The sequence below is a fragment of the Sturnus vulgaris genome, chromosome 19, assembly GCF_052056855.1.
Source record: "Sturnus vulgaris isolate bStuVul1 chromosome 19, bStuVul1.hap1, whole genome shotgun sequence".
Classification (NCBI taxonomy): domain Eukaryota; kingdom Metazoa; phylum Chordata; class Aves; order Passeriformes; family Sturnidae; genus Sturnus; species Sturnus vulgaris.
The window spans coordinates 4,531,290-4,546,327 of record NC_142261.1 but is presented as its reverse complement, the minus strand read 5'-3'; the positions used below and the strand labels follow the sequence as shown (position 1 = coordinate 4,546,327).

The 15,038-nt window shown below is 49.2% G+C and overlaps 1 protein-coding gene across 1 annotated transcript in view; it reads right to left on the bottom strand.

Moving 5' to 3' along the window:
• The window catches only part of GRK3 (G protein-coupled receptor kinase 3), a 59,494-nt gene extending 48,524 nt beyond the window's left edge, over nt 1–10,970 (bottom strand). The window contains exon 1 of the mRNA XM_014874878.2: nt 10,820–10,970. Coding sequence (XP_014730364.1) covers nt 10,820–10,932 — 113 coding nt within the window. The 5' untranslated portion in view covers nt 10,933–10,970. The remainder of the gene's footprint in view (nt 1–10,819) is intronic.
• Between the last annotated feature and the right edge of the window lie 4,068 nt (nt 10,971–15,038).

Here is a 15,038-nt window from a genome sequence, read left to right as displayed (position 1 = left end):
TCAGAAACACTCCATTTACTATCCACATACCACAAGTCAACTGAAGTATGCTTAGGGGAAGTCAAAGTCAGGCCTAAAATTTGGTGAGAAATGCAGCTTGGACCCTGGGTACCTCTTTCTGGGCATTTTTATCTTCACTGAAAGGGTTGGAAGGGGCTGCCCAGGGAGGTGGTGGAGTCTGCATCTCTGGAAGTGTCCAAGGAACATCTGGATGTGGCACCCAGTGCTCTGGGGCTGGGTGACAAGGTGGGGATCAGGCACAGGTTGGACTCAGTGGTCCTGAAGGGCTTTTCCAACCTCGGTGATTTGGGATTCTGGACTTGCTGGTTTAACTGGGAGCACAGGGAAGCCCTTTGCCACCAGCCCCAAGAGCCTGGGCATGGGTACCTGGGTGCTCTTGCACTTCTGAGAGCCCCTGGGTGAAGCTGTCCTCAAAGAAGGAGCTGAACAAACACCCCAGGCCTGCAGGGCAGGGGGGAGCACACTGCCTGCCTCAAGCAGGCAGAAGATGATTTATCTGCATCATCATCAAACCATAAATTCTGCAAGCAGCACAGGTCACTCCAACCTGGTCAGCTCTTCCATCTGCCCAGAAAAGGGATTTATTTCAAGCATGAGCTGAACAGTCTGTTGAAAAGAGCTTCAAGCTGCATCTTGGAGCTCTACTTACTCCAGCTTTGATCAAAGAAACCTGCTGAAAAGCAGCCTTCAAGGTTAAACTCCATGCTGGAATTAAACAGCTCTCACTGCCTATGAGCAGCCTGGCAGGGCACAGCAGCAAGTGCCAACAGTGCCAAGACTAGCACAGGTGGAAAATGCCTACTTGAAAACATGTCTGAAAAGCTAAGAAGAAAACACATTATGTCCTTTCTAACACAGAAAAGGCCACGTAAGGCAAGAGCATCCACGATCCTCCCTCTCAGACGAGTTCCAGCAGGAGCAGCAAACCAGAAGGAGCCTTGGAGAGGAGCTCAGCCAAAGCCAGGACTTGTCCTTGGCTGCAGCACTGGACAACAGCAGCCACTCCTGCTGTTCCCCCGGAACAGAGCAGGGACAGCCTGCAACTCCAAGGAGAAGCATGCCAAGCAGGAGAAATGAAACTTCTGCTGGGTGTCCGAGTGTGTGTGCCCAAGGATGGCCACTGGAACTGAGGAACTGTCCAAAGGGCAACCCCAATGGAGGTGGGAATATTCCCAAACCAGGATTTAAAGGAGAGGAAAACACACAGCACTCGTTCTGATACTTCCAAGAAAGATGGAGAGGGACTTTTTCCAAGAGCATGTAGCAACAGGACAAGGGGGAATGATTTCAAACCGGCCAAGAAGAGGTTTAAATTAGATATTAGGAAATATGTCTTCTCAGTGAGAGTGCTGAGGTCCTGGCACAGGTTGTCCAGAGAAGCTGTGGCTGCCCCTGGATCCTTGGAAGTGCCCAAGGCCAGGCTGGACAGAACTTTGGAGTAATCTGGGATAGTGGAAGGTGTCCTTGCCCACGGCAAGGGGTGGCACTGGATGGGCTTTAAGGTCCTTTCTACCCAAACTATTCCATGATTCTATAAAAGTTCTGCTATTCATTTCACACAGATTTTGTTCCTGAAGTTCTTCTGAAAGCAGTTCACACCTCAGAAAAGGAAAGGGCACAGAATGAGGCAATGGGGTGTATCCATACACACAATACTCCTACTATTGGAACTAGGTCAAGAAGCTCCTTACTACTGGCCTCCCTACTACTGGATCTTAAAAGGAGCTTTGAATTATTTATCATCAGAGCAGAAGATTTTTTTTTCTTGTAAATCAGTAAGAGTTCAGATTTGTGGGATGTTATCTGGTGTACAGGTACACACATGCAAACCACAGCTTGGAAAAACAATGGCCAGCATTAAAGAACCACACCTGCATTAAAAATGAGCAGTTCCAGTCACTAATACATTCTCCAATAGGCAGAAACAGGAACAGGAGAACAGAAAAACAAAATAAGAATGAAACAGCAGCTTCACAGAGACTGAGAAGAGCTTAGTTCAGGATTTAACTCTACCAACATTTCCTGTGTTGTCAAGAGCAGGTCATAAACTTTTATCTGCTCAGATCTCTGTAAAATAAAGCTGGATTTATTTTTACCTTCTCTTTGTCATTAGAGCAGGTACCATCCCTCTGCCATATGTGACTCCTGTATCCAACAGTACACTAAGTTCTTGACGGCTCCTGGCACATCCAAGTTAATAATTATTTCAAGAAAATGCCAGATATTCATCAGCTCCATGGCCAGTGCTTTGACTGCCGAGGTTTAGCAGTGCCTGTCCCCTCCCTGCACTCCCAAAATCCCATCTCCACATCACAGACACCTTCATTTATTCCTGTGTTAGGGGGAATAAGCACTGAACACTCACAAACCACCAAACCATTTCATTCTGCTTCCTCCCCGACTGCACTCAGCTCAAAGTTCAGCAGAAGTCAACACTTCTCCAAATGACTCTGCTCTCAATGCTGTAAAAGCTGCTTCACACGTGGCCACTGTGGTCCAGCAGTTCGTGCTGGGAAAATTCCCAGCACAGAAAGACAGAAAAGATCATTACACCATCTAAACTGATATATTTATCTATTACTTGCCAACTCACAGAATCACACATGATCTTTAAGGTCTTTCTCAATGCAAAATCCTTCTGCGAGTCAGTTATTAATTAGTGCACATGCTCATCAGCGGACAAAGTGACCCCAAATTCTGATTTCATAAACACATCACACCACAACCACACCTCACCTCCACGGGACTCTGCCACTTTCCGGCCCAATTTCACCCATTTCTGGTCCATTTTGCACCTTCACACCCCCTGAAGTTCACACCAAGGCATTTCACTGAACTAATGCTCTTAGAACTGTCGTGAGTGATTAGCAACGTATTTCACCCCAGAGCCCTGTGGGATGGAAAGGATTAGAGCTCAGCAACACCTGCCCACACCCCCCTCCTGTCCCTGCATCAGCAGCTTCACTTATGCAAATTATTTTAATGGAGAAAGTTTACAAGGAGGCAGCCAGAAGCAGGAGTTCTGCAGCTCCAACTCCACAAAAAAAAAAAAAACCAGCCCCAAGATCCTTGAGGCATTATCAGCACTGAAATCTGAAACTAATATAAAAGCCTCTAAGTACATGAATTTTTCAGGAATAATTACACCAAATTGCAGTGTCAAGGACTTGCCCTTCCACCAGATTGCTGCTGCTGAGAAATTACAAGAAAGGGAAATCAGAGCAAAATCACATCTCCTCGCTCTGACTGCAATTAAGGCATTCGCCAATCATAAATTACATTTTTTTTAAACAAACACAAAATTACTGAAGACGTGCCAATTTTTTCTAATCTTTCTCAATCTCAAATGTTTAGAACTTTCTTTGCAAGTAGCAAGTATAAACCTTGACTGAGAGACCAAGAACTACAGCCAACACTGACGAACGCCTCAGATTTATTTATTCATTTATAGGCTCAGGATGCAATTTTACAGAGATTTTAAATGTTTATTTCCACTATCCAAATCCATCATAAAGTTGCTAAAATTGGACCAAAGATCCTGCCCCAAAGGCCTCTGAACTGAAAGCATGACAGGGTCAACAAGTATAATTCAGAGCACTGGCAAAATGGCCCAGAGCCACCACAGCTGAAAGTGGGTTGTTTTTTTCTCTTTGCACAAGTGCATTTAAAAGGTTTAGCAAGGCAAGATTGATCAAAAGTGAAAACTGGGATTAAATATTTGGCCTAAGAATCAGATCTTTCAAAGCTCTTTTAAACAACAAGTTAAAACTAATGGAATGTTCCTGGTTTTTTTAACAATTAGGAAAACTCAGGTTAAAAAAAACCCCAAAACATCAAAACCCTAAATAAAAAAAAAAAAAAAAAAATCAGAGAACTGATGAACAACACAAAATTGCTTCAAACATGAAAATTAACAGAAGAGGATAGAAAGAAATGGAGGAGCCAGACTGGAGACTGACAAACAACAGTAAATGATGAGAAGGCTCAAAAAGGAATTCTCAAAGCTGTGTCCCATGGCTGTTCCAGCCATCCCTACTTGAGATCATCACAAGTAAAACATCCACACATGATTTATCTTCCTTTAATTGAGTTATGGGATTGTTTAGGTTGGAAAAGCCCTCAGAGACCAAGACCAACTGGTCCCACAGCAATGCCAAGGCCACCACTGACCCCTGTCCCCAAGTGCCACATCCACATGGCTTTTAAATCCCTGAAGGGATGGAGACTCCACCACTGCCCTGGGCAGAGCTGGACAGTCTCTTCCATGAAGGAATTTTCCTAAATATCCCCCTAAACCTCCCCTGGTGCAACTTGAGGCCATTTCCTCTGGGTGTCAAACTGCACCTAACCCCATTCACCACCATCCTCTGGACCCACCCCATTCCCTGCACCCACCACCCCTCTGCTCCACCTAAAGTTCAGTTTCACAGAGCTCATTTTCCCTGCTGAAATTGAGGCAGAAACACAACAAACAACAGCAGCCAAGCCCCAAATCTGTCACGCAGAGGCTCATTCTGCACTCCCCTCGGGACAGGGGTGTCTTTCTTCAAGGCCTGAAGCAATGAATGTTTCATTGGGTTCCCTGGAGCTTTTTAATTTCCCGGGAGGATGGAGAAGCTGCCGGGAGCTCCTTCCTCATGTGCACCTTGAGCAGAGGTAGAACTCCCCCAGAGCACCCAGCAATTCCCAGCTCCCATGCCGAGATCCCAGTGAGGCTGCAGGAGCTGGGAGTGCAGCTGGTGCCTGTCTGCTCTCACACATCCCAGACTCGACCCCTAATGATGGCTTTGATCTGCACAGCTCCACCAGATCCCGAGAAATCCGCCCTTTCCCCAGCTCCCTCCTCAATAGGACATGGCACAAACTGACAGGATGAACTCCTGGCACGCTGGAAGGGGCTCTATGATCCTTCAAACGCTTTCAAAAACTGTCATTTATATCTGCAAGGCATATTTATATAGGTGTTTAGTCAGTACTGGAATGATTTTTTTGGGTAAGTATGGGGTGAAGCTCCTGTGGAAAACAGCTGTATTTTCTAAGCTACAAACTGCTGCTTTTGCACCAATTTAGTTCAATTAAATTCTGTTATTTGGTTTATGCACCTGGACCTGACGGCTCCTGATAGGCTTTTTACTAATTTTATTAATTACCAACAAAATAAAGCTATTATTGATAAGAAGATTAAACCAGGCCATTCCACATGATTTCACCAGAACAGAAACCAAGGGCTGTACACGCTCGTGTCCTGATGTTATAGCTCCAGTGCTGGCTGAAACCATTTTACACAGGAAGGTCTGGGCACTGAAAAGCCATCAGCTATAAAAGGAGGAAGAGCTATAAAGTTCATTAATTTTACTGAAAAACATCTGGCAGGTCCCACAGCACCTGCAGCCCACCTGCACCAGGCACCGGATCAAACGAGCGCTTCACATCTGTAACACAACATCACATTTCGGAAGCTTTCCCCAAAAACACACCTAGAATCATCCCCTCTGTTTTTAGCCCAGGAACAGAAGGCTGCACACTGATCTCCCCCCAGACCACTGTGATTTACCTTTTTTTCTTATTTAAGGTAACGACACCCGAGGGAAGGTCTATGCTGCAAAACATACGCTGCAATCCTCCAGCATCCCCAGGGAGAAGTAATTGGAGCATCTCTCTGAAGGCCAGATCTCGCCTTCCTGTGTGCACAGAGATGCTCCCAGCACCAGATGCTCAGGAGCTGAGACACTCGAGGGCCTCCACTGAGGCTCAGAAAATTCAGCTTCAACTCCTGCACCTGCCCAAGGTGCTACATGTGAACAAAGGTACATCAGGTATTTCTAACTGGCTCCTGGTCTGTACAGGTAAGAACAAGCTGTCCTTCATCCAGACTCTCATTCCTTGTCTCTTAAAGCTCTGCAAAGGACTTTCATCCTCCTGTGCTCTCCTGTAGACACCTGTGTGTTATCAGGGTATGGGGCATTGCAGGTGGAGTAAAAACTGAACTCCCAAGAGAGAGACAGAGAGCACCCAAACAGAGCCAAGAGCAGCACCCACAGCAAGCAGGAGCCCTCCTACACTGACAGGCCAGAATCCATCCCCAGGCACGCATTCTTCCCAAGAAAGTGCTGTAGTACAAAGCTGACTTGAGATAAAAAGCAAGTACACGTTGTCAGCAGCCCCAGCATTCTGTATGCACACCCAATTATTTTGAGAGAGCCAGTTCTCACTGCCTTCACAACCACACGCTTCTGCTGATGGCAAAGCAGGGAGGCTGAATTTCCAATCAAAATTTCACTACTCTCTCTCACCCTGAGACACCAAAAAACCACAAAACACCAAAAAACACAAGTGTTCAGCCTTTCTTGTACTGTTAGCTCAGAAAAAAGCAAGTCTTTCCCCTTCCTCAAGCTTCTAAGTTTCTAAGGAACCTCACATGTGCCTTTTCACACTGGCACTGCTACACAGCAAGATAAGCTTCAGTTTATTCATTTAAGCTTCAGATTTTGGACATCAGGAAGAATTTCTTCATGGAAAGGGTTGTTAGGCATTGATTGGAAGGGGCAAAACTGAATAGTTTTCTTGCAGCAACAAAGAAGCACCTAGAGAGACACAGGGGCGGAATAGCAACAAAAATGAAAATTACACAAGCAATTGTCAGGAAAATTTTCCCAGAGACAGCACGGTAAATGAATAAACACAGCACGGAGGCGTTAAACAATGCCAGAGAAAACACCACCAAAATCACCCAGACTGACAGCAGAGACAGGAGAATGTGAGCCTGCAACTTGGAGATTTACAGAAGTTTCACAAGGTGCAAGAAATCCCTGAAGGCAACCTCAAAGCAAGAAATGAAATCCACAGAAAGAGCAAAGTAAGGCCAAGAGCATAGAATTACAAAATCAGAAGCAAGAGAGAACAGAGCAATGATGCTTAACCCTGAGTAGGAGATGTTGCTTGGATTTCAACAATATTCAGCACCAACAGAGGAGGAAAAGAAATCACACACAGAAATCACATAGAACTGGGAAGGCAAATCAACCTCTGTGTTTTCAACAACCCTCAATCAGAGTCTTAACAATCCAGTTTGAATACTGAGTAAGAAAGCAAAGGGCACATCAACCACCCTGCAAGAAGCAGCTGGGTACCAGGGGCCAGAATTCACCCCCAGAAGTGAAGATGGGATGATAACTCAGGAAAAATGTCATGTTAAAAGTATGATTTTTAAGAAAAAAAGTGACTGCAACATGCTCCTTTTTCCCCCAGCAGAACAAGATTCAGAGGAACACAGGAGACCAAAGAAAAAGACTGGGAGAAAAATCAGAATTAACTTGAAACAGAGGTAATTAGTGAAAGCAGGTTAAAAAAGGAGAGATGAGAAATATCTAGAGGCTCAGGGAGAGAAGCCTGGACAGATGGATGCTGTGTTTTGTTACCATGCCCGTGGTATTTGTATACCAAAAGCACCCAAAGCTTACGTGATGTTTATAGTAAGGAAGGTTTAATGTCAATTTTCCAGTGGCGCACACAAGAGGCTTCTGCAAGCCCTGAACCCTCTCCCATTTGTTACCTGATTTCTTGGACCATTTTTCTCAGCTTCACATTACGCAAATCCTTTACTCAAACTAGAACAAGCTGCTGGCAAATAAAAACAGCTGTTCTTTAGTGCTCTTCCACTCCCTTTGACCAAAATAAGGGAAATGTAAAATTTACATGGAAAAGTAAAAAAAAAAACCTCAGCAGCCTATTGAAGAGCCAAAAAAATTCAGAGTGCAGTTAATTTATTCCTTTCCCACCAAAACTTAAGATATTTGAGAACAATGCTGCAGAATAAAATTTAGGTTTCATATTTGCTCATATTTCCACAGGGCTGACTTCCTTCCCATTCCAGGCCTGATTTCAGCAGGATATTCTGCCTCTGACAGCCTTTCTGCCCACCCATGCGAATCTCCCTGAAAAACAGGCTTTTAGGAAACAATGTACAACAGAAAGATACCACAGCTCTCACAGCTCTTGGCAAGGCTCTTAGGAACGAAAGGAGGAAATGCAGAAGGGAAGGAAAAGCAGATGACAGAGGATGGAAGAAGGGTTGTTTTGTTTTGGTGCTTAAAAAAACCAAAAACACACTAATCCTCTTCCTTAGGCACTCCCGGCTCATTAGTGTTTTTCTGTCCTTCCTCCCCAAACTGTGATACTTAATTTCAGGACAAAACCAGTCTGAGGATAATTCACAAAAACTCAGCAATAATCAGCCCTACGGCCAATAAACTCTTCACCCTCATAGTTTATTTGCTGCTAAGCCTTGGCCTGCAGCCTTGGAATTCATTCTGCCGGCACTACAGCTATTTCCTTGTAAACAGGAAGCCCCCTCAAATTTGCATTACAGTAAACTCATTTGCTTCATTTAGCCTCAGCCTTATCTGGGAAAGATAAAAGGGTGCCGACAGGTGTACTGGGCTCCAGCAAGGAGACAAGGGGTAAAACCTTTGTAATATTTCAAGAGGAGATTCCAGCGTGCAGGACCCCGTGCCTGGGCTGTGGTTGCCCACCAGAGACAAACCAACACATTCCTGTGAGCAGAGTGCTGCAATAATGCAGGGACATTTATTCTCAAGCATGGATGTGATATTCCAGTGACCTTCCTGCTCTCTGTGCCAGTGACAGCCAGGACTGACGGCGGGGATGGCTGCACACCTAACATTACAGAGCCGAGCTCCTGCTCCTCCAAGGAGCTGCTCACACACCCAGAAATAATGAATATCTGGAAAAATTGTTTGATTTCAAACAAGAGAGGACTCTGTGTGTTGTATTTTTTTTACTGTTACTATATCAACCTGCCTTTAACCAGCAGATCCATGTCATTTTAAATGAATCACTTTGCCAGCGATACAGAATATTTCAGTATAACCAGCACACCATGTCTGCCCTAATGAGAGGGATCAAAAAAACCAGCACAAAGATATCTGACACCAGAATAACGGTCACAGTTTCCTAGTGAATGAGGAAATCCCTGGTTTCAGTTAGAAGCTCAGAGGTTCAGTCATTTCGGGTACCCTAGAGCCGTTTGTGGTCCCGGGTTGAGGTAAGTCCCTGTTCTCGGTTATGTCCGTGCTTCCTTCCGCTGCTGTGCCGAGGGCTGGCATGTCCCTGTCCCTCAGTACCAACCTTATCCTCGCTTAAGGCTTCTCACCTTCTGCAGAGCACCACAGGGCGGGTGGCAAGCCATGCTTTTGCTTTAATATCTCATGCCAACAGGTTCTCCCACTTAGAGCAAGGCACTTTGGCCACCGATCCTTTCACTTTCCCTCCTACTCTGCAGAACTTCCTCTGGCACCTGTCTGCCTCTCCCACCTCGTGGAGCAGGTGAACCATCTCTCCCAGCTCCGGGAAACCACCCAAACACGGGCACCACGTAAATCCTGGAGCAGGGGAGCAAAACACAGCAAATTCCTCAGGCCTCGGGCTGTGCTTGCTACGAGGTTTGGGCACCAGGGATGTTGGTGCAGGCAGCAGCTCTGAGGCTCTCCACAAGCACCAACCGTGCTGATATTTCTCATGGTGTCGGGAGGACTCCTCCTGCCCTGAGAGCCTCCACGTCCCACCTTTCACCTGCCCACAGGGGTCACGTCCCTGCTGGGCACACCGAGGACAGCACTGGCATCACCAGAGCACTGAGACACATGGAGCCACCAGCACCCCAGCAAAGCTGCACTTCGGGCTAGCAGGGCAGGAGGAATTTCATGGATACCGTGCTGGTTTTGGAGTGTAAACATATACCAAGAAAAAAGCAGGCACCTCTGTCTGCCCAGTAACACCATCCTCAACCGGGTTTTAAACACAACAGACAAACTTCATCACCCGATGTCTCAATGCCCCAGCAAGGGGGATAAACATGGGCTGGGCACCCTTCACCTCTCCCTGCTCTGCAGCCTCCCAGCATTCCAGCAGAAAGGCAGGAAAACGAGGGAAGAAGTGGGAAGAGAGCTCTAGCGATCCCCGGCTCACAGCAGACAGCTAGGCTAGGCCACCAGCAGGCTTCCAAACTGCCTACACATTCTGCAGTAAAATTTGGTTTAGATTTTTCCTGTTGCAGTATTTTGTTTGCTGGCTGAATCTACATTATATACATATATGTATACACACAGAACCACGAAAAAAAGGAAAAGCTTGGTTTTAATTTCGGCAACAAATAAGCGATGCTCAGGTGATTTTATAACAAACACATAACCACAGGAAAAAGCTGTTTTTGCGGAAGAAAAGCTGCTTTTAGCACCAAGCCCCAAGAAAACAACCTGGGCTGTGCCAGGGCACCCTTCTGCTCCCGCGGTGGGACCGGCGAAGGTCGGGGCGAGGGAGCCCAGACCTGCACCAGCACCTCTGCTCCGTGAGCTGCCTGCTAAGGGCGAGCTCCGGCCCCGTCCTCCTCCCGCATCCCCTGTCAAACCCCATGAAGCATCACCAAAAAACCGCTCTGCAGAGCAGCACGGCCAGAGCGGCTCGGTTCGCTGCTACCGACTGCTTTGGAAAGGGAATTCCTCACCCGGCGGACGGAGCACCGGGCTGGGGATCCATAAATCCCCCCCGAGCTGCGGGGGACCGGCGTCCCCTCTTCACCCGCCGAGGGACCCCGCACAAGTTGAGCCGAATAAACACACGCAAATCCAACACACCCAGCACATCCAGCACACCCAGCCGGCCCCGCGCTCGCCAAGGCCGGACCCGGTGCCGGCGGAGGCCGCGGCACGGCCGGACCGTTATGTCCGGCCCGGGGAGGGCGCCGGGGGCCGGGCCGGAGCCGCGGCGGGGCGGGCGGTACCTGGGCTCGGGCAGGGTGATCTTCTTGCTGGCCCTGGCCGCCGGGGTGCTCTTGCTCTTCTCCATCGCCATCAGGTAGCTGACATCGGCCAGCACCGCCTCCAGGTCCGCCATGTTCCCGCTCCGCCGCCGGGCTGCAGATGGAGGCTCCGCCGGGGCAGCCGCCCCCGGGGCGGGGGTTGGCGGCGGGCGGCGGCGGCGGCTCCGCCGGTGCGGCCGAGCGGCTCCCGGTGCGCGTGTGCGGAGCGCGGGGGGCCGCTCCCGCCTCCCGCCCTGCGCCCCGGGGCGGGCGGCAGGAGGGACGGACGGACGGGCTGGACGGACAGACGGCTGGACGGACAGACGGCGGAGAAGAGGGAGGGAAGGAAGGAGGGAGCCCCCGCCGCGCCCCCTCAACGCCCGCCCGCCCCCGCCGGGCCCATGGCGGCGGCCGGTCCGCCCCCGCCGCTCGCAGCCTGCGCGGCCCCCGCGGCCCCGGGCCCGCAGCTCGCGGCGCGCGCGGCGGCCATGGGCGGGCGGACCGGGCTGCCCCGCGGCGCCGCCGAAAATCCGGACATGGATCGGCGGCGGCCGGAGCGGGGAGCGGGGACGGCACCCGCGGGGTGCGCAGCGCTGAGGGAGGGGGGGGGGGCCGTTCTGACGTGAGGGACGGAGCGCCCCGAAAAGCTGCCCCTGGATCCCTGGAAGTGCCCAAGGCCAGGTTTGTGGGATAGTGGAAGGTGTCCCTGCCCGTGGCAAGGGGTGGGTGGGATGGGGGAATTTAAGGGTTTTTTTCAGCCCAAACTACTGTGGGGATTCCACGGTTCCACATAAGGGAACACCAGAGCCAACTCCAGCCGCGGAGCGCCGAGCTGCCTGCAAGCTTCAGCACCCAGTTGGGCGCATAAACTCGGAATTAATTTCCTCATCATTTATTAAAGCGCGTGCATAACGAAAACAGGATACAAATAAATGCATCTGTGTCACAGCCTCGCTGAGCCGCTTGCTGGCAAATAATGATGCAAAACAAGGCACCCAGGTGTCCTCGGGCTGCGAGCAGAGCTCCCTGCTCGTGTTCCTCCTTCAAGTAGTAGTAGCTCCACTGCAGCCAAGCAGATATGCAGATTTCAAGTGCTTTCTTTTCTGAATTTCGTCAAATATGTCATAAATAATTGGCTCAATGAAAGGCTAAGTCAATGACAAGTCTGAAGTTTGAAACTCAGCGTGTTTTGAGCTCTTTTCAAGTGCCGCCACTCCTCCTGCCTACATCTTTATGAAAGTTAATGATCTGATTAAAGCGAGGTAGAGTATACAGCTGGGAGGATTTCACCATGTGTCTCATTATGAACCGTCTGAGAACCTGCTTTTTGTTGAAAATGTTAATTTAAGCCAACACTTTCCACTGGAACAGATCCACTGGGGAATGTTTCTCCTCCACCAGTGGCCCCAGAGCCAAGCTGAGGCTCAGGGTGTCCAAGCAAGTGTGGAAGGGAACAGAGGAAGATGTAGGGCACATCCCTTCTGGAAGTTCAGGGTAAAATATCCCACCAGCCCTGCTTACAGGTTTTGCTGATCCAAGCTACAACATGGAAAGGGGCATTTTTATCTCCTGAAATCCTCTGGGCTGGTTCCTGTTGCTGCTGGGGCTCCCACTGCAAAGCTTCTTCCAGAGCCTTTTCCAGGGCTCTCCATTTGCAGGGGTGTGATGGCAGAGAAATTCCTCTCACCACATCCTCAGCCTGGTGATGTGACTGGACACGTGCCTTGTGCTGGCTCTTCCCAGGGGACTCCCCAGTTCTGGTTTCTTCAGCCCCTCTGCCCAAGTCTCGCCGTATTTCCACAGAAAAAGGCAAGTTTCGTTTTCTGAAGTGTGGCTGTGCAGAAGCAGCAGCACACGGGGAGGATTTGACCTGAGGGTGTTGCTAAACACCCCAAGCAAACAGAAACCATCACCCCAGCAAGGAGAGCCCTGTGTTTGTTCAGATATTCAAATGGCTTTGCAGTGGTGGTGACAGCAAAAGCGGCCACCAAGATGCCCCTTAGGATTCCTAATGCTCCCCTATTTATTCCTGTGCCACCATTATTAGCTGGATATTATTGTTGTGTGGCCATCAAAGACATTTCAGGTGACAGTTTCTAGGAAGTGAGGTCTGGTGAGGGCCAAGTTAAGGAACTTGTTCTCTTCTTTCTGCTTTTGGTGCTGGTGTGGCAGCAGCAGCCACCAGGGTGGTGGTGGGTGATATGCAAAGGTGTTTTCTGCACCGCTGATTTCCCAAATGTCACTGCAGCGTGGTCAGAGGTGGTGGCACATCCCCACAGCCACCCAGGCCCTGGCTGGGGAGGCAGCCCACGTCAGGCTGTTCATGCTCGCCTCTAGCAGTGTGTAAAACACACGCATTTTTCAGTGTTTTATTCAGATATTTTAAAGGTCACTGGGACGGGTATTTTTTAATAACAGAAGGAATCAAACCTGATTTTTTTTCCTGAAGCGATCAGAGCAGCCTCCTCCTTTTCAGGGAAGTTGAATCCCTCCAAGTGCAAGCCTGCAGCTTTCCTTAGTCTGTGTTGTATCCCAGGCCGAGTGTTTGCATTGTTCTTGTGTTGTTTTGTGCCTCCTGGCTTGGTGTTTGTGAATGTTTATAAACAGTGCTCTGGGGATTTCCCCAGGTAAAGGAAACCCAGAGATAATCGATGCCAGGGCTAGCAGAGGTCAGAACACGATACACTCTGAATGCATTTAAGTATCTCCTGACATTTCTGTGGATGCTGGTGGATACTGCTCAATCAATTTAAGTGTGTCTCGAGGCCTGGCTGGGCTGCAGGCTCTGCATCCACTGCGGAGCCAGGAAACCAACCTCCCCTCTGCCGCTCCTTCCTTCCGAGGAGCGCGTTCCTCCTACCATCTGTGTGAGATTTAAATGTTTAATTTTGCCCTGCTCTGCTTCACAGCGTGACAGATGATATTACAGAGAGCTACGAGGCTGTTGTAGATTTATTAGTGCGTCCCACACTGACACCATCCCATCAAGATAATGCTGCAACACATTACCCAGGACGGAACCACATCCGTCCTGTTGCCCTCCAACAAGCCGTGCCAAATCCCATATCAAATAAGATCTCTGCTCTGTGCTGATGCCAGCAGCATCTCTCGAGGGGAATGTTCACATAAAAGATCATTAAATATTATTTTTAATACGATTTTTACTAATATTTCTGATACACTGCCAGAAATGCACATAGGTGGAGATTAAGAGCATTAAGGAGCATTTAGCTCAGTTCCCTCCATGAGCTGCTGCTCTCTAGGGAGAGGGCAAATTATTTGCTCCTTCTTGGCAGCACTGGTGGAGAATAATCTATTGGTGATGGATCCTTATGGGAATCTGACTCTCTGTGGCTTGTTTATAGCGAGGTTATGCTTTGCTGCAGTTCTGGCTGTACTTTTGGGGTGTCTGACTGAAGGGGAGAGGGCAGAACCCCTTTCCCCACACTCACCTCGATGTTCCCAAGTAGCTCCCGAGCACAGAGTTACCTGGAGGGAAAGCAGCTCCTGCTTAATGAGATTGTGTGAGGATTCATCAGGCAGCAACGCTGCAGTGCCTGGAGGCCAGTGGGACAGGAAGAAATACAAACCATTCCTGGGAAAAGCAGGACAATGCCAGCACTCCCCATCCCACTGCTCCAGCATCTCAAAGGAACAGCCTCACTCCATCCCCTCTGCCTGCCAGATTCAGCACTGTGCCAGGCCCTGGGGTGGCTTTGGCCCCTCTCCCCTCCAGTAGCCCATCCCTGCCAACCCCAGGGGCATTCATTCCTCTGCAGCATCCGCACCCAGGCTGGGGTTGCCTCCCATCTCCTCAGTGCTGCGCTAATAAACGGTGAGAGGCAATGTGGGAAACAAATAGAGTGAATAATGGCCACGGCTGCTGCTGCTTTTATTCACTGTCTGTGCCAGAAGGAGCAGTTTTACAGAAGGCAGCCTCTGCCCTCGCAGTGCCCTTGCATTTGGCACCCCAAGCCCCAGGGTGATGGGAGCTCCACAGCTCTGCCCTCCTGGAGAAGCAGGGAGGCTCCTCTGCATCTCTGTGGATTCCTCCAGCTTGCTTCTGAATACTCTTAACAAAGGCACTTCAGCCACCTCAAACAGGTAAAGCCTCAGTGTAGCTTATCGTCATCATGTTCCCTTTTGCAAATAGCTGACATGGTGAGGAGGTTGGGTTTTAATTAGGAAACAAGTGGCAATT